Source organism: Macrobrachium rosenbergii, chromosome 20, assembly GCF_040412425.1.
Source record: "Macrobrachium rosenbergii isolate ZJJX-2024 chromosome 20, ASM4041242v1, whole genome shotgun sequence".
In the NCBI taxonomy this organism is placed as follows: Eukaryota; Metazoa; Arthropoda; class Malacostraca; order Decapoda; family Palaemonidae; genus Macrobrachium; species Macrobrachium rosenbergii.
The window spans coordinates 21488843-21514543 of NC_089760.1; the positions used below are offsets into that span (position 1 = coordinate 21488843).

Here is a 25701-nt window from a genome sequence, read left to right on the forward strand (position 1 = left end):
CTTCCCCTTTTTGCAAGACAACCATGATCATGGCAATTCCATGGTAGCTGTCAACTCCAGTTAGTTGTAGGGGACTTACCTCCCTCCCAAGGAGTAAGTCTTCTATATAAGGGGTGATAGTTTGTATTCCTGTAGGAACAAATAAGAAATTTTTAATAATTTTTATTTTTCTTAAGTATACAAACCAGAGCACATTATGTTTAGTTCCACCTCTACACCTCTCAGTCCCTGCTACTATAGGAAATGTGATGGTAATGGATATTGAGTAAGGGACACTCGCCTGTTCACTCCTACCTCCACCTGTTAATGAACTGGTTAACTACCTTGTTACCAAATTTTGACCAGTTTCCAGCTTGCACTGAAAGATACTGCTATATAAAAGGCTCTGGTTTGTATCCTTAGGAAAAATACAAATTGTTATTCATAATTTGTTATATTTCAAATAGTACATTTGATCAGGTAAACAACCCTTGAACTTTTAAATTATTGGTGTGTGTGTGTGTGTGTGTGTGTTTTTAAAGTTATCCTTCTGTTGATCTCTTTCAGGTGCAACAGGATGTGATTATGCAGATGTGCAGGTCAAAAGTTATGGAGTACATATCAAGTTTGTGTTTTGAAAGTCATTGGTATTGTACAAAATAACATTGCATGCCTCATAGACTTAACTAATTTTTTTTTGTTAAAGCTTGTTTGTAGTTATGTAATTTTTCCTTTAGCTGTTTTCACAAAAAATGGTGAATCTATGGAAATATCCTAGGTAATTGCTCCATGGTTTAAAATGGATGGGAAAAGATTTTGATTACTTGAGGAGTATTATTTTCTGTAATGAAAAAAATATTCATGTAAATAATTAGAGGATTTCATGAACTTGTGATTCTAATTCTTGAGGGACAGCTGTAAATTTGTTGGCATAAAACACTGATTTTGAAAATTTTATTCATTGATTTTTCTAAAGTTCAGCAAGATGATGTATCCTTTTATCACAATGAAACTGCTGCTTTATGGAGATATATCAGCTTGTGCATGGGATAACTTTAATAATATTAAAGGTATGTGAATAATGTACTATTGTAAGATTCACACTGTACATTTAAGTATTGGAGTCTTTTGATTGAAATTTCATAAATAATTTTTAAGTGTATGTTAGTTATTTATCTCAAAATGGAGACAGAACGGGTGAGAGTGTATGACTGCAAACATTGTTCTAAGGTATTTCTAACAAAAAGTGGGTTGAAAAGACACATGTCGGGACATCTAACTGTAAAGCCATTTAAATGCCAGATGTGTGGAACAGGATTTTGCCATAAATCCAGTTTCAAGAGACATATAATGAAGAATTCTTGCACACCTGTTGATATGAGTAAACCTCAGACCCACAAACTTGTGGAAAAACTTACTAGAAGCCAGTATTCATGTCCAGTGTGTGGTGTGGGATTTGCTCATAAATACACTTTTAAAACTCACATGATAATGAATATGTGTAGAGTATTAGAAACAGAACAGAACTCTTTATCTGGGTCATCATCTATTGAAAATTTGTCACAGGGGGAATCACTGACAGTTAATAATAGTAATGTTCCTAAGAAAAGAGCAGAAAGTCCGGATTTGGGAATGAGTGATAAGACCATGGAGGAAGTTGCTGCTCATGACTCTCAGGAAACTTGTATTGTGTGTAGGAAGATATTTTCTTCAAAAGCAGACCTAGAACTCCATGTTAAGGATCACTTGAAAAAGAAATCCAAATCCCTTACTAAAGCCAGTGGTATAAAAAATACTAGTGAAGACAGTGCCCAAAATTTGCTTAAAGTGTTTTCTTGTCAATTGTGTGGTAAGATTACCAAAACTTTTATGGGATTGAATGCTCATTCTAGACACTGTACTGGTAGTGTAAAGAATAAGTGCTCAGTTTGTGACAGGAGCTTTACTAAACCATGTCTCTTAAGAAGGCATATGAAGAGACATGGGATAAATTTACACATGGGTAGAGTAAAAAGGAGAAAGTTTCCAAAATCTGTGGCATATATTGAGTCAGAGCCTCCATCACCAGAAATACTAACAGGAACTAATTTGCACATGAAAAATCAAGCTTTATCGTTGAGAAATGAAACACTTTTGTTTGGAAAGGCTGCTTCAACAGAAGATGAAGCTTCGGATGACTATGATGAAATGACAGTTTATATAACAGAGGAACAAGTGGAAGAACGTGATCTTTTAGAATGTGACAGGTTAGACAAGAGTGATCACAGTGGGCATATTGCAGAAGATCCTTTGATTGACCATTCAAATGATGATATATGTGATAGTTCAGACCTGCGCTTTTTAGAGAATTCCCAAGGAACTGAGGAAGAGAGGATAGTACAAAGTAATAATTCTATAGAACCTGCAGTTCACAGGGTTCATGATGATTTTATAGAACCAGTACCAGATATTTGTTCAAGTACCCAAAAATCTGCTTGTTCATCAATAAATCTTTGTTCAGTGACTAATATTAGTGCTTCCCATACCACAGATAATGGTTGTTCTGATGCCTGTAGTGTTAGTTACAACCAAAACACCGAAAGTAACAATTATCTTGCACAAGGCAGTATTGAATATAGTGAGTTACATTCAAGTTTATCATTGTCTGCACAAAATGAAAACTTAGGTTTAGATCCAGTTACTATTACTGATGAAATAAACCTCTCTGACAGTTCCAGTTATGTCCAAGCTCAGGTAGAAAGTTCTGTTGCAGAAGGTATGTGCCAGGAGAATTGTGGTAATGAATTTTCTGTCAAAAGGAAGGAAATTACAACAGTTTATATAGAAGAAGATTTGGATGAAGAAGTTGAGCTGTTTGAAGAACTGACCAGAACAACAGTAGAAAAAAATTGTACCAGTGCCGATCCTCTTATGAGGGATTTATTTGGGAGTGAAAAAGTTTTTTCTGAGGACATGAAACCAGATTTTCCAGATAAAACTGCTGAGCACAAGTACTCCTGTAATGTTTGCCGAATGACCTTTAGTCAAAAGAACACTTTACGAAAGCATATGACTGAGCACGGAGAGAAACAGAAATTCAAGTGTTCTGTGTGTTGGGGAGATTTCTTGTTTGAAAGTGATCTAGCTAAACATATGGAGTCTCATGAGAAAAGTCAACAGTATACATGTAATTTTTGTGGGCTGAATTTTGTAAAGAAGTGTGGTCTAGTTGGTCATCTTAAGACACATTTAGATGTGCAATCTTTTTCTTGTGATATTTGTGATAGGACATTTGCTACAAAGACCCCTTTTATTAAACATCGGAGGGAGCATAATGCTAAAAAAAGAAATGTTTTAGAGATTGTAAACACTGAACAGGAAAACAGTGCATTAGAGACACAGGAAGTCAATAGATTGGATAAACTTGTTCCTAGTGCAAAAGAATGTAATAACAGTGTTCTTTCCAGCTTTACAGTTGTGTTTGGTTTGGAAACATCAGAAGGTAATGCTTATGATGGACAGGTTGCCAGGAAATATCAATGTAATCTTTGTGAAAGGATGTTTAATGGAAGAGTTGGTCTTAAAAAGCATCTTAAAAAGCATGATAATCCCAGTGTGTGTAGTAGTGCTAAAGATATAAAAGCAGTTAGTTTTGATTGTGATGTTTGTCATATGCAGTTCAGGAAAAGGAACCACCTTGCAAGACATTATTCCATTCATAAAAATTATTCATGTTCTGTTTGCCAGCAGACTTTCAAATCCAAGAGAGCACTCACTTTCCATTACAAAGAACATGTGAAGGATGAGAAATTATTAGATCAAGATATGACAGATGCAACTGATCCACAATATCCAGAATTTGATAAAGAACATGAACCAAATTCTTCTGATTTAGGCATTTCTATAGAAACTTGTAGTAAAGAAAACCCCCCTGAGAAGGTCATTTCAGTTAGAAAAACTTTCCTTACAGAAACTGATAATATGGAGAGTAAAACATCATTGTCACCGAAGCAGCATGGAAAATTAGTTATATCTAATAACCAGCAAGAAGAAAATATTTTGCATAATAACCAAAATATTATGCCTGATATCCAGCAAGAAACTACCTCATTCCTTCATGTTCAACAAAAAAAACAAAATACTTTGGTGTTTGCCGATCAACTTGACAAAAAAGTTAGGGTTAAAGATCTTTTTCCAGAACAAGGTGATGATAGCAGGCAAATTGAAGACGAGTTACATACAAGAAAATTTGTATGTCACACATGTGGCAGAACCTTTGGTAAAAAGAGTTGCCTTTCAATGCACTCTCACATTCATAGAGGAAACAGGCCTTTTTCTTGTCCAATGTGCTCACTGACTTTCCTTTGTGAAAAGTCACTTAATGTCCATTTGTATCAGCACAAGAAGTTAAGTTCTCCAGATACTGGAAAGGAAGTGTTTAGAATAAGAAATGTTAACCCCAAGAAAGTAATCGCCAAATCAAGCCCACCAGTGAATGACGCTTCTCCAACTGATAGCCTTGTTGGTGGTGATGGTGAAAGGAAGAAACCTATAAGAGAGTGCAGGTTAGCAGGTCCTAGACTGCAAGACAGTGATGAAATTCTGCTTGCTTGCCTGTACTGTAATAAAAGATGCTTGACAAAAAGTGCTCTGGCAAATCATATCAAAACTCACACTGAGTATGAGCATTTTCCATGTAAACTATGTGGTGTAACATTTTATTTTGAAGACACGCTTTTATCCCATCAGAAAAAGTATCATAATTTGGACCAAACAGATGTCTCTCATAAGAATATTACTGAAAGTAAGGAGGAGCACAGAGGAGATATAGAAATACAATCTAAAGAAAGTGAAATAGCAATGAGTTCAAGTGTTATTGATGAAAATGTAAAACTTGGTTGTGAATCAGAAAAGATTAATATAGCTTTTAGTTGCTCAGGGAATGAAACTAAAAGTACAGTTGGTAACAGTAAACCCCCCTGTCAAGAGGGTCTTCATTTAAAAGATATGCCAGATGTTAGCAAAGATAACTTTACCATTCAGCAAAATCAAAATAGACTTGAAACTTATGAAAACAATTTTGTGGAAGGACAATCAGCCATAGGAAGGACAATGACAGAGGTTGCAGATAATAAGAGAAAGCTTAGATATGCTTGTCCAGTTTGTGGTAAAGTGTTCCTCTACCATCGCATGTATATGAGGCATAAACTGTTAAGATGTCGTGGGACAAATGCTTACACTTGCCAAAATTTAGGGTGTGACAGATCGTTTAATCGTAGGTATAATCTTAATCGTCATATGAAAGTACACTTCAAGTCAAAACTTGGTTTGTTTAGCAAAAAAATTGTAAAACGAAACTTATATAGTGAATTGAAGTGCAAATCAAAGTTTAAAAATAAAGCTTCTCTTGAATATAGCACTGATTCAGTGGTAAATGAACACAGTCATAACCTCTGTGGAATGAAGGATTTAAAGGAAAGTGATCACGAGCATATGAAAGAGTGCCACAGTGTTAGTTCATTTCCCGATACGTATGAATTCAGAGAAGAAGCAGATGATAAAGAAAAAGGACAGATTGCTTTAAAAGAATTTAGAGTTAAGAAACATGAAGATCAAACACTTTCAGATCTTAGGGAACCATCTGAGAAATATGATGCAGCTATTAGATCTACAAAAGAACCTAAAAAAGTAAGAGATCCTTTAACAATTAATTATGAAGAACAGTATAATCACATATCACCTACATTTGGTTGTGAAAGTGATGAGATTGTTGAAAAGTTGTCTGATGATGATAGTGAAGGAGATAATTTTATGTGGAGAAATAAGCAAAGTAAGAAAAGAAAGGGCTATTCCTGTGATGTATGTAATATTAATCTCTTAAGGTATCAGAGCTATACAAACCATATGAAATTGCACAAGGAACTTAATGACATAAAGTGCGCATCCTGTGGAGAGTGTTTCTCTAATGAACCTGAGCTTGTCATGCATGAGAAGACACATTCTTCTGAATTGGTCATAGATGATGATTCAAAACATTTGCTTGAAACAAAAAAAGGTAATACTAAGGAATTGTCTCCAAATATATTGTTAAATGACTTAGAGTCAAGTCCAGATTTGAGAGTGCCAGTTTCAGGTAAATTCACTGATGTAAAAGCAACCTCTGAAGTAGTGACAAAAAAGGAAACCTTGAGAGACCTTGCACCTAAATCTAAGAAAATTCGGTTACAGAAAAGTGAATATGATTGCAAAGTTTGTGGAAGGCTAATCTTGCATGCTGTTGATTTTGTTATGCATTTAAGTTTTCATAGAGATAGGGATGAACTTCTGCATTCTCACTACGGACCCTCTGATCATTTGTATGATGTGATCCAGCTCATTGTACAAACACCTATTTGTAATGTGTGTAGGAAGGTTTTCTGCATTTGCAAAGCCTTGGGGTTAGGGGAGGATCAGGACATGGATATGTACAAATGTGATGTATGTGAGATGAAATTTATGGTGAGGTGGTCCCTTGTTGATCACATGTCACAGCATGGTGACACAGTTAAGGATTCACTGATGATTAAAGACATGAAAGCATACTTAATAAAAACTCGAGGTAATGTGAACTCAAGTGAGGATATTCTCATGCAAAAAAAACAGTCAGAAGATGGACGTTTCCAGTGTAGCATATGTGGAAAGACCACTGACAATACTTCTGACTATATTTTGCATCTAAAGACCCATGAGAGAGTTTATTCCTACAAGTGTAGCTTCTGCCAAAAATCATTCAAGAAGAAACTGGCTCGAGATAATCACATGAGGATACATGAAAAACCTAGGAAAGACTATATTTCAAAAGATCCTTTCAAACTAGAAGAGAAACAGAATTTAGGAAGTTTATCCACCAAAAAGGATTCAGATGATACAAATTTTTCAGAGAGAAGGCATGAAGAGTTATGTAAACGAAAATGTATGGAATTAAACATGGTGGAGTACCCTAGAAATGAAGTTGACAATGGTTGTGTCAAACCCACTGAGGGTATGATTGGTGAAAGAGAAAGCAAGGAAACTTCCAGTTCTGAAAAGAATGTTTCTGTTCACTGTGAAGTATTTGATAATATGGATAATATAGGAACCAAACAAGAAAATAAGCAAAATGATGGTAAAAATATTGATGTAAGTAGTGTTAGTAATAAGAGTACTAGAAATAATGCTACTGAATCTAGTAAGGAAGCATACGTATGTCCTGTGTGCAATGAATCTTTCACAAGATATCAGAAACTTCTGAGTCATGAAAAGGTGCATTTTGAGCCAGTGATGTATGATTGTGAGAAGTGTAAACATTTTTTCCAGTGCAAGGAAGATTATGATGAACACTTGAAGACACACTCAAGTAGGAATTTTTCAAAGTATTATGGATGCCCAGTTTGTGGTAAGAAAATGGCAAATCATGCAAACTTCTTAAGGCATTGTGCGAGTCACTCTCCTATGCACAATAGTCAGACTCTTGCTTCAGGTGAAAAGGATAAGTCTATTGAGAATACATTGGTCTTAAATTCTTTGGATGGTGAAGATAACTTTTTGTCAGCTGACCAGAAAAAAGAGAAAATAAAACCATTGGTGCCAAGTTCAGTGACTGATCTAGACACAGAATTAGTCAGTGAGAATAAGAAGCCTGCTGAATTGTTAGCTGGAATTAGGGACTATAAATTACTGGAAGCCAAAAAACCAGATGGTTCAAAAGAAAAATCATTGCACTGTAAATTTTGTGACTTGGTTTTCAATTCTCTGGTAGATTTTCATAAACATAATCTAATTCATGATTTTACGTGCAAGTTTTGTGGACACACATTTTCAAGAAAATCAAAATACAAAATGCATGTGAAGAGACATTCAGCCAAGGATAAGCGATGTAAGAGTTGTTGGAGAAGATTCTTAAGAAATCGTGAGTTTGAGCTTCACAAGAAAACGCACAGGATTGAGTCTATTAGTAATAAAAACTCCTCTGCTCAAGATAGCAGAGAAGAGGCAAATACCTCCAGTGATGAAGTTGATTCATTATCAAAGCATCCAGTTAAAACAAATCTAGGAATAGATGAAAATGAAACTAAAATAAAGGAGAAAGGATACAGAAATAGAACTAGTAAACTAGTTAACGATTCCCTACATTTAGAGAACAAAGGATTAGATTATAATGACTTGAAAATGTTCAACTTGGAACAAGATCCTCTAAATAGTAATGAAAATGTAACCATTCTGAAAGATCCAGGAAAAGGAGGTACTTCAGAGGCTGGGCTAAGAGTGCAAAAGCTTTTGGATAAGAAATTGCATAAATGCCGTGTATGTGAGGAGAGCTTTCTGAGCTATGCTAAGTATCTTGCACACAGAAAGGTTCATTCAAAAGACCCACAGATTACCTGCAGTATCTGTAAACACAGATTTGGTATTAGAGAATATGTCGAACATATAGATGACCTCAACTGTATGCCATCTTATTCATGTTTTCAATGTGGGAAGAAGTACTCGGATCATCAGTTATTTACAGATCACTGTAAGGAGCATGACATTATGAAGTTGGCCACACCTGATACAGATCCCTTGATTACTGGGAATGACTCCATTTCTTGTCCAAATATAACTGAAAAGCTAGATTGTTTGGGACTTGATTCTGACAATGTAACCCCAGGTAACCTAGGACACCTGTCTAACCGTAATGCCTGTCATATATGTCACAGGAAATGTGAATCCTCATATATTTTGAATATTCATATGGAAGAACATTTTAAAAATAAGTCATTCAAGTGTGATATTTGTTTGAAAAGTTTACAGGGTAAACAACAATTTAAAAGACACTTGGAGAATCATTTGCTAAATAGTTTTATATGTAGAATTTGTAATAAATCATTCACACATCAGTATATGCTGGTGAGTCACCTTCAGAAAAAGCACAATTTAACATTAGAATCAGCCATGCTGATGGTTGAAGTACAGGATGAAGAAAAGCATGATGAGGCAGTGGAAAGAGATGAAAGTGTCACCACGTGTAACATAGTACATGGTACCTGTGATGTCGTACCTGGGGTAGTTGACAGTTTTATATGTAGTATTTGCTCTAAATCATTCTCTCATAAATACAAATTGGTTACTCATCTTCGAAAAGGCCACAAATTAGAGTTAGATCAAGCAAAACAGTTAGCTGCAAAAGCACATTTTAAGGAAAGAGTTAATGTCACAGAGACTGAAGAAAGTGTTAAGTTCTAGCACCTTTGTGCAAAGAGATGGGTTAGTTAGTACAGTGTATGAAAGTGAGATGGAACTGAAGGCAAAAGAAATTTCTGTTGGCAAGAAGGAGAAAAGGAAAAAAATTGGAGAAGACTTACCATCTGTTATTTCAGATACATCAGTAGATAAAATTTCTATTTCAGGAAGAAAACGTTTGGTTTGTCCTCTTTGTGGTAAAGTATGCTCTTGTCGTAGCAATCTCAATGACCATGTAATATCACATTCTAGTGATAAACCATGGCGGTGTCCTGATTGTAAAATAAAGTTTAAGAGACTTTGGGACCGCAATAGACACATTAGAAACAAACATGGGTGCGATCCAAAGACTTTATTGGCAAAGTTTGGTGGAACTGTCAGGGGATTAGATTCAGCTAGTACACGGTATGACTGTGCCATATGTGACAAGCGTTTCTTGTATGACAGTGTTTTAAAAATGCACATGATGTTTCATACAGGGGAGAGTTCTTTGGATTATGTTGCGTGTGAAGAAGAGGAATTCTATGAATGTGCTGTTGAAAGGAATGAGGATGATGGCTTACCTGGTCTGGAACGTGTGCTACAAGAAACTAGATCAAATGAGGAAAAGGTATTTGTTGCTGATTATCTTGATAGGGAATATAATACTGAAGATGCTGCTATTGAAATCAAAGAAGAAATAATAGACATTGATGATGTGGAAGACATCATCACTGAGGACTTTGATGTATTCAGTGACTTGGTGTTGGAACCAGAAAGAAATTCATTAGAGCATTCGCCTATTCCTTCAATAGGCGAAGAACCATGTGAAATGAATGCTCTAAGTCTTGATAGTGATGATGTAATGGATGCTCAAAATGAGGAAAGAGAAAATGTAAACATTAGTAAAAGTAATGTTTGTAGCATTGTAACTGATAAAAATTCTGACAGTTTGTGGGCAGAAGAGCTACCCAGTGTTGTTGATGAAGGGCTGGAGTCTCTCAGTCTTAAAGGTAATGAAACAACTTGTGATATTATTAAAAGTGTAGATGTTACAAGCTCTGGTTTAAATACATGTGAGAGTAATCTAGATTTGAATATTGAAATTAACAGGAAAAATACAATTACAGATGAGACATCTAGTGATATGACTAAAGATCAGTGTGATATCACTAAAGATCAGTTAGAAAGTTTAAGTCAAGATGAGGTCTGCTGCGGCAGTAAAGCTACTGAAATGGAAAATGTAGATACAAACAGAGTACATGTTAACAGAGATGCTGAATCAGATACTGACCTTGCAAAAGACATTCCTGTAGGGTTAGGGTTAAGTGAGCTTTCTAGAGAAGTTAAGATGTTAATAGAAACCAAAGAGAGAAAAAGAAACAGTTTTGTATCAAAGAAGAATGTATACTGCAGTTTATGTGATTTGTATTTCAGTACTCAACGACAACTCTTTGGTCATATTCATATTCATTCTGGATGCGTATTTTACCAGTGTGATGTGTGTGGGGAAACTGTAAAGAATAGCAAACAGTATAAAGAGCATGCATTGTCTCATATAACAGATTATTTTGATTGCAATGATGAAACATATTATATTATCAAAAAGGAAACTGGGAAGTCTACTAAGTTCAGTTGCAGCATTTGTGGAAAATCTTTTGCTTCCAGGCATCAGCTAACAGGTCACTTGCATGTTCATTCAAGAGAATTTACTCGATCATGTGAAGCTTGTGGGGAAACTTTTGAAAGCAACAGGCTTGCTGTAAATCATCTCTATGAACATCTCACACTTCTCTTCAAGGGTCCAACTGCAGCACAGATTAGAGAGGTCAAAGAGCTGAAAGATGTACACATGAACAATTTACCTTCCCTAAGTGAATTAGAGTTCAGTCATGAGAAGCAGGATAATGATGGCAATGAGGAAGTGAGAAGTATAAATGCCGAGCCCAAATTGTGCCATGACAAAATAATTACCCACAATGATTCTGTATCCTGCCATGAGGAAATGACAATATCCAGTAAGGAAGAAAAAATTATCAACAACAGGTCAGAATCCTATCATGACACTCTAGAAATTACCAATGAAAAGCCAGAATTCATCCCTGAAGAAATGAATGCTACCACTAACAGTCCAGAATCTTGCCAGGAGGAATTTAGTGCCACAAGTAACAAGCTGGAATTATGCTACAAGGAAATAAATACTTGTAACAGCCCACCAGAATCATTCCACAAGGAAGATGAAATTACCAGTAACTTGCCAAAAGGATTACACACGGACTCCACTGAAACCTGCTCTGTGGAAGTGAGAGCTGACAGTGACAAGCAAAAGTTAGCTCTTGGTGAGCCAGAACTTACACCTTGTGAATCAGAAGTTACACCGTTTGAGTCTGAATTTTCACCTACTGTGGAACTGTCTGAGTCAACAGTGCACAAGAAAGAAATTAGTTCTTCTAAAGAAACCAATAAACCTGATCCAGATTTTAAGCCATATTCCTGCATGTACTGTAGTAAACTCTTCCTAAGGAAAGATAGTATGAGAATTCATATGAGGTTACATACAGGAGACCGAATACTGGAATGTGATGTATGTTCCAAAACATTTGTCAAGAAATCTCATCTTACCAAGCATATGAAAGTACATTCTAAATCATTTAGCAGTTAGAAGATATGCCAATTCTCTATGGGAATCATATCAGTACAGTATATTGTATGCATGTTCAATTTAGATTTAATGGGATGTAATAGAGGGAGATTTTCTGAGTTTAGTGTTGTGATGAATTAATTTTTACCTTAAGGCATTATATGTACAGAATGCACGTAAAAAGTAATATTATTTAAGCAAAGGCCTCATTATTGTTCTTGATAGTATAATAGACTAATACTGTAATCTGATTATTCTCCTAATTAGTTCCCATTCATATGATCTGTTAATTTTTCTATAGTATTTTTGTATTCTGTTCTGGTCTGGGTATATTTAGAAAGGTGTAGTACCAAAAGCACACTACTGTAAATGGTACATATACAGGCTTAATACGTACATGGCTTACAGCAGGTTACTGTGCTACATTTCTACTGTTTTAGCTGTTTTTTCAAGATATGTATAGTATTTCCATAATGGTTTTCATTTCATTGAAAGTTATCATCAGGCTTGGATTTATAAGTAGATTTCACATTAAACTTTCACTAATTATTTAACAAAATTACAAAGGGATAAACCTGCATCTTTGAATGAGGGAGGTGAATGGATGATTAAGAACATTATGAACATGAAAAAATATTAAATTTGTAGCTAAATCATATCTGATGCAATTTCCAGAGATAGAAATGTAACAAGCTCATACTTACTTACTTTTATAAAGTTATGTAGCCTATATTTTTTATAAGAACAATTATTTTTACAGTAATTTGCAGTTTGCCCTTCAAATACTCAATTCCTGAAGCATGGTAGCATGTTTTAATTTTTATTTTATAGTTCAGGGTGTTATTGATATGCATTTTCTGGTAAAGCTGCAAAAAAGTTCAAGTTAATTTGCTATGAGGTATGTCTTCAAGAATAATAAAAATAGTCATGTATCATGAAAGGCTTTGTAATTTTACAAAGAATATGGTTATTCAGTACAATTACAGTACTGTACATATACATGATGATTCATTTGGCATATTTTTAATACTGTAAATGAAACAAAAGCTTTTGAATAACCTCAAGCCAACATTATAACATTGATAGCTGAATTATTTGAGTTAGAATTTGTAACTAAAGAAATTAAGTGCATTTTTGTCTGAACTGTATAAGATGGTACATGGGCCTAGACTATTTTATTAGAAACTACATCAAAACTCTTTATATTTAAATAATTCAAGATTTATTTTTTAAATATTTACCTCTTCATTATATAGCTTTTACTTCCACATCAGTGGTAGTTTGACAGATTGAGAAAAAAAATGAGAACACTCGGTTTTCTATGAATATCTGTTTCTATCCATCTACTTCCCCCACCCCCACCGGGGAATGATAGGTACACACACCCGTAGCCTCTACTTTTGTCCACTTTAAATTTGGGGGGTAAGGAGGACAACTGATACATATAATTTAAATGAACTTACCTCTTCATTATATAGCTGATTCACACATTTAACATGGAGATGGGCAAAGTTAAAATCAGCAGGCCCCTTAAGGGCTACTTAATTCAATACAAATATGTACAAATAAGTGTTTGCTTACCTAGTGAAACCAATCCACCGGCTATTACTGCTGCCTTGAGAGGATTGTCACACGGGTATGAGAACCTCATCATGAAGATACCCGAGGTCTCTTTTGGGATGCCCCTTCAGCAGAAGGGAGGGTAGGGTTACTGTGCCAAAACCCAGCAGAGCCAATGATGGGTAAACAACTACTGTAGTACCTACAGACATGATGGTACACTTCTTGTACTCATGGTTGAGTACCTCTAAGCTTCCCAACAAAACACAAATGGAGCTAAAAACTGCAGACAGAAAAGCTACTGATCAATTCAGGACATCATATCCCCTGCACAAATGAGAGGAGCTAATGCTCTGCAAAAATCTTATTGAACTTCTACAGCACGAAGATAATTCATTGCAAAAACAGAATTACTACGGCCTCAATAAATTTCTCTAAGGATAATTTTTTCCAAAAATTCAAAGACATAGCCACCACTTGAATGTCATCTGGCTTTACCTTCAAGGTAAATAATACATCAAGATCCAATTGTTCATACACGGAACAAACTTGGTGTCTTAACATTAGGATAAATCTTCTAGTGCTAGCTGGAACCGGTAAAAAATTCAGTATATGCAAGGAACTGGTGGCATCTGTCCTCTGTCACGAGTTAGGTGGGACAACCACCGACCCAAGCTGAGACTTGTGATGTCTCAGCTTTCTTCTCGCTGCCTTTGAGTGAGGATGTCTTGTTCTTTCTCTCCTCCCTAAAGCCAGTTCTTTGTTTGTCCATGTTTTCTTTCTTTGTTTCAATGTGAAGGTTTTATGTGCTTGTGGGGAAGAGTTGTGTTTATCATGGATACCAAAAACCCTTCTGCTAGCTCCAACTCTGGATCCCAAAAACCACTGAGGTTGTGCCCTGGTGTAGGAGGTTTCAGTTGTTCTACCTAGCCTCCTTGAATATGGATCCTCATTCAACATGCAGTAGGTGCAGAGCAAAATGTATGGAATGTCACTAATCCTTGTTCAGAATGTTGTTCTGATCCAAGATAAGTCCAATAGCCTTGAATCTACATAAAACAGCCTTAGTGAATTGAGGTACAAAAGAAAGAAAAAATGACTGGCCTAGGTTTTCCTCCCTACATGAAAACATGTAAGGCTTATTAACTTCTGCAAAATAATTCAGTAACTTCTTACATAAAACCAATAATTTCTTAAAAGAAGAAGTCGTGTCTGTCTCTTCATTAGGTTCTGCACTAGAGCTCATTACATCACCCATAGAAGACCCCGCAACCTGTACCTCCGACAATGAGGAAGACGAAGGGGGCTTGACCACTAAGCCTGGCCGCCAGACAATATCTTTCACAACTGGGGCCGCGACCTCCGCAAGCAAAGGCGGAAAAGTAGTACTGTAGTTGTTGATTCAAAGCTAACTTTCTAACAACTTCTCCCCTAGGTAGCATCTTACCCGCTGCCGGTGAAACGGCTTTCTCCGACTATAGAGACATATGCCGTTTCTCCGACTATAAAGGCATATGTGTTGGTTGTTGAACAATTCCCAGTTCAGTGAACAAATTTAAGTTCTGATCAGGAAGCAATTTGTGACACTGAGCCAATTCCTGAGCCACATTGGAAATTAAGGCTGAAATTGCAATCCCTTGATTATGGGCTGAAACTCCTGCAACTGGAAGAGGTGTTGAAAGACGAGCAGCTTAGCTGGAGGATCCCTAAGCGGAGAAGAAGAATCTAAAGACGAAAACTGAGAAACATCACTGCCAGTCCAAGTCTGAGAACCTGAAGCACAACCAAAGTCTCTCTGAGTGTGTGCACAGGCGAATCCTGTAAAGCCAAGGTAGTGCAGGCGCTGGCCACATAGGTGAAGCATGCACTGTCAAATGCCATATAGCCTAAGGTAGCGCAGGCGCTGTCGGTACAGGCATTAGTTGCATAGGAGACACATGCGCTGAGCAGAGCCTTGCACTCTGACTAACAAAATGAGAAACCTTCGTAGAAGCAGACTAGACAGTATAGAAGCAAGGACGCGTGATGCCGTGGCAAAAAGATGCAAAACTGTGCTAAGTGCAGAGCTGCACATTGCTGACTGCGCTGCGCACATTTCTTGCATAGCCGATGAATCCCAAGAAACAGAGCAAGCAGAAGAACCTCTACACACATCTCTAGAAACTACAGGATCTTTAACACAAGTCCTAGACCACGAATGATCCCTACTAACATTAATTCTACTAACATTATCAGAAAGACACAAAGAATCATTACCCGATGCCATCAAGCTTAAGGTGGCTTCTCTTTACTCTACCCGAGTGATCCTTCAGCAAATCAAGTCTGACACCTGCGCTGCTGTCAGGCAGACCAGAGGAGGGGGATAATGGGTACAGATCTGCACCACTCCCTGACATGCCTCAGTTCCCTATTGCTCCAGGCGGCGAGGGAGCAAGACAGGACGTGCCAAGGACAAGACTATTCAGGAGCGGGGCCACTGACCCTTTAACGCGGGGGAATTACCCAAAACAAATTGAGACCCCAGGGAGGGCAACGCTGATAAAATATTCCGTGAAACTTTGGCTAACTGATTTATGAGGCCCTTTAAACCCTTAATACCTGACTCAGTTATATCAAATCTTACATCCTGAATTGATTGGGAAGCTCTAGTAGGAGTAATAGAACGAAGAGAAGAAGAGGGCCTAACAAAGTTACTAAAAGGGGAATGAAACAAATCCTGCACTCCCTTAGCACTAGCATTAGCCTTTTAAAACAATCAGCCTCTCTTTGTTTATGATGTTTTACCAATTTTACCATAAATTCATTTGACTAACATTCACACACACTTGACAACTGTCGTTCACATTATAAACTCTTTTCCTCAACATTTCACACATGTCATGAGGGTCATTGGAACTAAAATAAACCTTATTACGGCAACCTCTTACCTTACAAGTCCTTATTCTATCATTATCATCTAAATCCAAGAGAAAAGTCAAGTAAATCTACAAACCAAGTCGTCAACAGAAGACCGAGCACAGATAACTCATTAACAATCTTCTACCGAAACCGGCAACAGAAGTAGACTGACTGGCTACGGGTGTTTGTACCTATCGTTCCCCTGGTGGGGGTTTGGGGGAAGTAGATGGATAGAAACAGATATTTATAAAAAAAAACCGAGTGTTCTCATTTTTTGTTTCAATTTGTCGAACTACTGCTGGTGTGGAAGTAAGAGCTATATAATGGAGAGGTAAGGTTCATTAAAAAATCAGCCTTACGGTACTTAGTAAACTACAAGGTTATGAGATGAGAATATAATTTTTTTAACTTCAATGTGCTGTTTGTTATATTGTTTGACTTTTATTTTGTTCATCTCGGGTTTGTTTTCACAATGCAAATTCTTTATAGTTTAATTGTTGAAGACAATATATGCAAAAACTGACATATTCTTCCTTTGTTACATGCATTAACTTATGCACTGATAAAATTAAGGTTGGATTAGTTTGTATTAAGACTGCCGAGTATTTTGTGCAGTTATTTTTTTAAGGTTAAGGGTTTCCAGGGTTAATTTTTTATTCTTGTATTTTTCATAGAAAATTGTAATTTTCAGTTACTAGAAATGCAACAAAATCTTGAAAAATTATTTTCCTAAAAATTTGGTATCCAGCAGATTATCTTGGTCAGATCCTTGCCCGCATACACATTGTGCAGCAGCTACGAATATAACCAGATGGAATATATTATTCTTGTCAGTGATTTTTTACTACCTCTAAAGCTACAGTCTTTCTTTAATAAATGACAAGCTTTATGGAATAATAAGTCATTATAATAACAAGTTAAAGCAGATTAAACCATGTACAATATTTGATTGCAGTCATGCCTTCAAAAGGAATGCCATGTTGAAGGAATTTTATTGCATTATTCAAACAGGTGATATACAAATGGGTACTTGATGAGCAACCCACATGCCCTAATCTTAGAATACAGAATAACACTTGCACTTGAACATGTTTGATGTAATTGTCCAAGTTTCAACCAACAACAGATATCAGTTTTTGTTAACAGATCTTGAAAGAAACTTTGTACATTGTCAGAACCTTCAACATTTTATTGAATCATTAAATTTTTAGTGTTGTAAGGGATCAACCCAGTTAATTAAGAATACTGAATACTCTTTGGCCAGTTTTATGAAAGCTAGTTTAATTAAGTGGAGAGGTTCAACTGTTCAGCAATAATAATAATCAATTTATGAAACAGATTATTCAAGATAAATAGCCCTTAAAAATTTGTGTGTAAAATTAAAATAACCTTTTAAGCCTTTTGAAATTCCTATTTCCTCCAGAAAGAATGAAAGATACAAATACAGTACAAGGTCATGTATAAAGTACTATTTATAAGGTGAACAGACCGTTTTACAGTAATTGTGCCGATATTATGATGGAAAGGCATCCCATGAAACACTTATCTTCTTCAGCAACAGGATTGGTTATGTAGAGTTGTTAAGGTGGTGTGGCAGAGCAGGACATTTCAGGAAGGGTCTGGATTGCCATCTATCACAAACTTCTAAAAGTAACATTCTTGTATGAAATGTCCATTGTTGCTTTGGCCTAGCTTAATTCTTGGTTTATTTCTTCTGTGGGCATGGAATTAATCAAAGTACCTTTGACAGTTTTATGTCCTTTAGAACTGTTGCTTTTGTAAATTAACCTACTGTAGTTGAATTAAAGACTATGATCATTATTCCAACCATGTATTTCAGTAGCAGTGTTCTTGTAAGTAAAACATACATCTTTTCTTTGTTCAGAGATATATTTTTTCAAATGCCTACCAGTTCTCGCATAGGGACAAATTACAGTTTTTACATTTTACTATGAAGTTCATATAAACCATGGATGTAATCACCAGAATTAATATATTTTTAAATTTTTTACTTCAAATGGTGTTAGAAACTGAGGTAAACAATTATGATCCTGGTCCTTTTTTATTTATTTGTTGTAATTTTGAGCAACAATGATGAAAAACAAAGTAGTTTGATAAATACCTTTTTTATTCTTGATTTTTTATTCTTTGTTTTGTCTATGGTAAATAAAAAACTTGGGGTTTTCAAAGGCAGCTCTGACTAGGCTAATCATAAGTGACTGCCATAGTTTTAGGAAACACTGTTCTATATATTCCAGTTCTTTCACAAAGTGCTGAGGCTCACATAACTTTTTTGTGCATAAAAGCAAGCCATAAGATTTTTTTTAAGAATGGGCGAGGGGATGCTAATTTTCATCCAACCAACATTACCATTGTCCTTCCGGCTGCGAGCTCAGAAGTTTTTGTTGCATTTGCTCTTTTTACTTGTGCTGGCTGATTCCTTGGAGTGATTCTTGTGCTGTGGTTGTAATTTATCCATCCTAAGTGCTTATGTTACTAGTGCCTTTTTGTGCCTGAAAGAGAAAGAGCTAGTTCATTTGTGTTTTCTTGGTGCTTTTGTGCCTGTTGTTGGTTCTTTGTTTTGATGGCACTAGTCGTGGTCAACCTTGTAATTGTTTTATGTCACCTATTGTGATATATCTGCTCTCAGTGAATATTCTTTGTGGAGGCAAAGAATGAACTTGTGATTCTCCCTGTCCTTAGTTTACTGCATGGCCTTCTCCACATTGGGAGCGTTATAGGAAGAGGAGGAAGCCTAAGAAGGATGCCTCATCTAGCAGAAACCCTATGTAAGAATCCTTCCTCCTGCAGCCATCTCCACTCTCCCCTTCTCCCAGCACTGCTCCTTCTGAGGAGACCAGTCCGCAGATTGTGAAGCTTACTATGCCTTCACCACATGAGGAAGAGGTGCAACAGCTAAGGAAGGTATGGCCTTGAATAAGCATTTTGGATTCACCTTCTCTATCAACATTTTTAGAGTCCTTGATTAGGCAAGTCTCAGTCAAGTTTTGCCCTCCCCTCCCTCCCCCATCATGCCTACCTCCAAGGAGGTACCAGTGACTGAGATGGAGGTTCCTCACCCTTTCCCAGTCCCTGCACCGACTCCAGCACCTTTCATGAAACAAAGAAGGTTACAGCCAAGAATGTCACCATTCTCCTTCACCTTCATCTTCCTTATTGTTCTCATCTGATTTGTCAGAGCCTATGTACTGACAGTCAAGGACAAAGAAGACCATGCATTTTCACAGAAGAACTTACTATCCGTATTGGCGCTCCTCTCCTAAGGAGGCGGGGCAGATCCAGTTGGTCCTTGTCCATAGACCAACATTCCCTCAGAGCAGAGCTTAGGGTTCTTGCAGACTTGAGACACCTTAGGCATTCCCTGCTCTCGGGAAGACCCTTCTTAAGGGAGAGTCACTCCCCCACTAGAAGCCCTTACTGCGAGGAGCGGGTGGATTTGCTGTTCTCCTTTGTACCATCATGTCTGGTCTACAGATCAGGAGTAGAGTGAGTCCTGTTACTCCCTTGCGAGCCTATGTTGGCAAGACCACTCATGGTTCCTCTCCCAGGGCACACTGAGACTGATCCCTCTCAGGAAAGATCTCTCCATGCCCCCTCTTAGACAGTACTCTTGTTCCACCACAGCTTCACCAGTGATCTCTCTTTTGGAGAGGGTGGTGGGTTCTACCCTGGAAGCAAGACCATTGGTAATGCTTCATTGGTCAGAGCTTTTCTGTGAGTTTTTGTAGAGGCTAACTCAGTGATCTGTAGATCAACCAGTTCCCTCTCAGCCAGCAGATCAGGAAAGCCACTCCCCCTCCGTTGTCCAGACAGAAGCAGCATTACATTCCTAAGGACCCAGACAACTTGCCTCTCTGTAATGGGTCAGCACTCCATGTCACATCTTGGCTAGATATGTGGCAGGGAACTGCCACCACCATTATTTTGGAGTTGCCCCGAAGACTTGATCAAGGGCAAGGAGGTTCATGGTGTTGCCTGGGAAGGTCTTCACCTTCCTAGCCCACGAAATCACCAATGTCTGGGCCAACATTACACTCCAAAGAGGGACATGTTCCTCTCCCTTATGTCAAAACAAGTTTTGCATGAGAGTTGGCCCTCCCTCAGGGATAGTTTGATCTGGACTCACCCTTCTACTTACCCCTGGGGAAAGTGAGGTAGCAGTGGCAATTAAGTGGGAGGCTTCAAGTGGCACTTATAACTCAAGCAGCAACTTTCCAGTCTAGCCAAGGGAGTAGACCACTGACTACGAGGCTCCAGGGTCTGATCATGACTGCCACGTTGTTCATATAATGAAAGAACCCACGGATAAAGCTGAAACACGGTCCCGCTCCATCTGTCTTTGCAAAGGGCTCCGACATCTTTCAGCCCTTTTGCTCCTCCTACCCAAGCCAGCCCAGAAGAGTAGGTAAGGTAAAAAAAAAAAAAAAAAAAAAAGCTGATAATGAGGTCGGCCTCCCCTCCTCCACTGCCAAAGGTGAGCGGGGGTCGACTTCCTCTTGAATTATTTGAGCGAATTATTTGAGGGCATGACAGCTAAACAGAGCAGAGCAGTGGGTAGTAACAGTTGTGAAGGACGGAGGCCTGTTGTAGACCTCTCAGCACTCAACAGCTACATCAGACAGACACCCTTCATGATAGAGACAGCTTGTTTAGTGCTGCATTCTATCAGAGAGGGGACCTTCATGATCTCAGTCTACATTCATTTCATATGCCAAGGGAAGATCTTTCAGTTCAAGGCCCTCTGCTTCGGCCTGGCAAAAGCCCCACAGATGTTCACCAGGTTTTTCACCCTGGTCTCAAGTGAGTGCATTCCAATGGAATCTTCCTATCTGGAGACTGGCTCATCCTTGCTTCCTCAGTGAGGCAGCTTCTTCAAGACAGATAACATCTGCTGTCCCATCTGGGGGTCATGATGAATTGGTGGAATCCAACTTAGTTCCCAAGCAGAGGACCAAGTACCTTACAATAATCCTGGACATTGTGATGGTGAAAACCTTCCTGGCAACCCTTGAATAGACAACCTCGCCTCAAGGAAGTCACGAGACACTAATTGTAGAAAGAACAGCTGGTCTGACAGTGGCAAGTAATTCTAGGCCACCTTACTTGTTTGGAGGAACTTGTTCCACTCTGGAGAAGTCATCTTCATTTGTTCTAGTGGCAATTATAACATCACTGGTCCTTTCCATACAAGGTGCTCCATCACTTGCTCCCCCTCAACAAAGAAGTTTGGAAAGACCTAGACTGGTGGCTTTTAGACTATAATTTCCTTCAGAAATTACTTCTGCTATCATACACTCTGGCAAAGGTTGGGAGTTCATCTTGGTGGAGAGTTTGCCTCAGGGATTTGGCCCATGAATATGAAGGTGGTACACACCAATGTGCTCGAAATAACATTGAGGTTGGCACTTCAGACCTCTTGTCAACGTCTGGAAGGGCACTCTGTGGTAGTCATGGACGACAGCACCACCATAGTGGCCTACATCAACAAACAACAGGGGATGGTCTCCCCTTTGTGTGCTAACTGGCAGTCCAGATTCTCGCTTGGGCATTGCTGCATGAGATGTAACTGGAAGCCAGGTACATCCCTGGTAAAAAGAACATTGTGGCAAATCCCAACCCTGTCATCAGATAAGAGATCTTACCCTTAAAATGGTCTTCCTTCTAGTCCCTTGCTTTGAGGTGGAGAGTCACGTCAATTATTATCTTGTCAGGCACTCAGAAGGATGAAGGACTATTGTTCTCCTTGCCCCTGAATTTGTGGCTAAAATTCAAAGTCCCTAGGTTCTGGGCCCAAGGCTCAAGAGTTTCTTGATGCTCTCCCTTTGAGAGAGTGTTGGTGGAGAGCTAGATACTGCTGTGCCTTGTTTGCACCCTAAATTGTAACTTTAAAAGGATGTACTTCAGACCAGAGTGCAAGTACCTTTTCATGAATATGGGATGCTGCAAGGAGGAGATATCCAAAAATACCATCTTCCAGCTATGGGAGGTAATCTCCAAGGCCTATGTGCCACCCAATAGTGTTAAGGATCCTCCAACCCACCCATGAACTCATGACATTAGGGGTGTTGAACCTTCTCTTGTCTTTCAAAAGAACCTCTCAGTCCAACAGGTAATGAGGGTGGTTATTCTGGTGCTGTCAGACCACCTTCACCTCATTCTACTTGAGGGATATCATCCATGTCCCTAGATAACCTTTACATTGGGGCCAGTAGTGATGGTTCAACAAGTAGTGTAACTACCAGGAGCCATCCAGGTATCCCACATCTCATTCAAGTGCTTTGGCTACAGTGTGGCTTTTGAGAGAAGAGGTGGTGTGTGAACTGAATTGCTCTCCCCCTTGACAACTCCATGCCTGTGAACATTTGTGCCCAAGTAAAAGCTGGACCCAAATGAGTACAGGTAAGTAGCACTAAGAGCCCCTGTTCAACTGGTCTAGAATGCGATCCCTCATTTCCCCTTCCATGACATGAAGGGAGGGAAAGGCAAGGTAGAGCCTTTCATCCAAATGCATTGATTACATTATGCACAGTAAATGCTGCTGATGGTTCCCTGTACTCCAGAGAGGGTTTGCTGTGTTCTTTAAAATTAGTCTGTAACATGCAGAACAGGGATCAAGTGCGGTACTGTCCTGCCCTCCAGGGCAGTGTCAGCAAAGCAGCACCAGTGCTGTTGCTCTGGCCAGTGACACTCCATTCCACATGCACAGGTGCTAAATCCCACCTGTGGGCAACATTTCCTTCCCTAGCAAAGAGTCTCCATGTATGAAAAGCATAGTATTAATCTATCTATATAAGAACAAATGCCAAATTTTAAATGTAATTCACTATTTTTTATAGGTATCCAAACCATAGCCTCTGATACTGAAGGTAACTCGCCTTGTCTACCATGCTTCGCTTTTCCCCCTTCAGTTATTTATACTGAATACCGGCTGGAAGGACAATGGGTAGCGTTGGTTGGGTGATTATGGGCATCTCCTCTCCCTAATCTCCACCTGACTACTACCATTATTTAGTTAGGACACAGCCAGCCCATTGCATGCACAGGATACTCCTTATACTACATAAAAGGCTAAGGTATTTATATACCTAGAATAAGTACAATTACAGTACTTTGAAGATTTGTCATGGTTCATCAGTGTTGCTTCCCAAAAGCTAGGTACAAGTATACAGTATTTATTTCTCTCAGACTGAGACAAGAACTTGGAGCACTGATGAATGATCATCTACCTTCCACTCATTTCAATGACCATGGTTGGGAAAATGACCCAGTTTAGACATCACCAAAGTTACAAGATAAAAAGACCTATTACGTACAGACAAAAGGGTGTTATTAAATTCATACCCATGGTTAGCGGTAACAGATTCTTTGTTAAGCTTGACCAATTCAATATGTCATGAGAGAGAATATTTATGAAGGTTTCTGACTGACTACAGTAGAGACTTTCTGAAATGACTTGTTCTGCCATACCACCTGCTCAAGTCTAGATAACTGTTGTGCAGTTGAAGATGATCCTTTATTAAGCAGTTTTTTCACTCACATGGTACACTTACCATGAGATAGTCTGCCATAGTCTGCCAAACATATAAATAGTGACCAGTCTATTACTTTATATTTTACCTACTCTCTCTGAAGAAGGAAAATGCAGTTTCTGAACAGCTTAAGAGTTTCTTCAGTTTTACCAATGAATCTTAAGCACTTGACTTTTTAAAGGACCTTTTTACACTGAATAAAAGTAATTATAAGGAGTAATGAATCTGATAAAATAAACTGATTATAGTACTTACTTTTTGATTTGGTATTTTTCAGGTAAAAAAAAAAAAAAACAGTAAATTTATCCCATCTTTGAATTTTGCACATGCAATTAACCTCCTGAATATCTGAAGGCCCAGTCCCAGAATGCAGAACAGCAGTAAGAGTTGAATTTGTCTTATGTGATTGTCCATTATTCAGCTGTTTAGTATGAAATCTAGGAAACAAAACTTAAAAACTAACTATTCTCATATTCAATTTATCCAGCCATTGAATATTTTAAATTGTCAGTTGTTAATTTACTAATTTACTGAAATAAAAAACTCTAGCTAGTTCCATGGGAATTGAGAATGTTCCTATTGCAGTCTGTTTAGTAATGATAGTCTGTGTTTGTGGCATTTTTCAAGTTTACCTAACCCATTAGTCTTTGAATAAAGCAGGAAAATGCCACTTGCCTCCTTTGCTGATGAATGGGCCTTGGTTCATCATGCCATGATAACGAATTGTATGTATGTATGAGGTATGAAAATTACCTCTCAAATATGAAGGTTTTTTCCAAATAATGTCTCCAGATCTTTGGATTTTTATGTCTTGATTCAAGAAACTTTATATATTTGCATAAGGTCATTGTAATATACATTCCATGATCTCATTCTGATTATTCTTATCCAGTGTTCTTGTAATGTAGTTTCAGTGAGTGAAAATCCACAAAGGAAAGTTGATTCATTGCCTAAGAGAGATGATTTATTTTCTTTACATTGCAAAAAACCTGGTACGTATATATGTAAGCTCAAGCATCTTTATTTGTATTATTTTATTTTTAGATTTTTAAACAAGGCAAATTACAAGCAAATATTCATCTCTGTAAGTGGACTTTATTTGGACGCAAACCAGATTTGGTTAAGAAATGCTTTTGATAAAGTTTTTTGTGCACTTTATAATCCAATATGAGAGAAGATAGTGTTAGCACAAGAGATGCAACTTAAATAGAAAGTGCTATTTAGTAACGTCTTGTCCAAAGAAATTTTGCAGGTAAATTACATTTAGTGCTCATAAATTACTTTGAGGAGCCGAGTACAAATATACCAGGTGAGGATCCAGAAATTTTTAGCTATTCTTGATCCAAGTATAAAGAAAATATTTTAGAAAAAACCTTGCAACCGAACATTATTGTAATCTTTATTGAAGTTATATAATTATTTATGTCAACAGTTATGGTACAAAAACAATTTTCAAATTACTTCTGTAGAATAACCAAAGAAAATTTGACTCAGCTTTTCAGTTGTTACAGGACACACATGAAATGTACAGCTGCTTGTTGATACACTTGTTGTATTATAAATAAGCTTGTGTATAAATACTTGAATATTTGCTACGTTAATACTCAGCTGATGTTTCCAGGGAAAATTTCTTATTGTATTGTTTATACTTGTAAATATTGACCTACATTAGTTTAGTGTAAGCTCAACCCTTATTTTGTATACATACACTGAAATATTAAACTATTTCTCATTATTTATTGTTTTAATTTTGTTATGATGTCTGCTATTATAATTTTATTCGTGTCTCACTTCTGTTAAGATTTTTAATTATCATCATTGTTCTGAGTTTAGGAAAGATAAAATTTTTGTCTGTAACTTCTAGTGTCATTTCTC

General features: G+C 37.6%; 2 protein-coding genes across 10 annotated transcripts in view; one reads left to right on the forward strand and one right to left on the reverse strand.

Annotated features, from left to right (window-relative positions):
* LOC136849144 (uncharacterized) overlaps positions 1–9878 on the forward strand; it is an 85754-nt gene extending 75876 nt beyond the window's left edge. For all 8 annotated transcript variants that reach the window (XM_067122217.1, XM_067122218.1, XM_067122215.1 and 5 more), the window contains one exon: positions 547–9878. In XM_067122217.1, the coding sequence (XP_066978318.1) occupies positions 1141–9201 (8061 nt within the window). In that variant the 5' untranslated portion in view covers positions 547–1140 and the 3' untranslated portion in view covers positions 9202–9878. The remainder of the gene's footprint in view (positions 1–546) is intronic.
* Positions 1–25701, reverse strand: part of LOC136849145 (uncharacterized) — a 112807-nt gene that overhangs the window by 18140 nt on the left and 68966 nt on the right. The window lies entirely within an intron of this gene.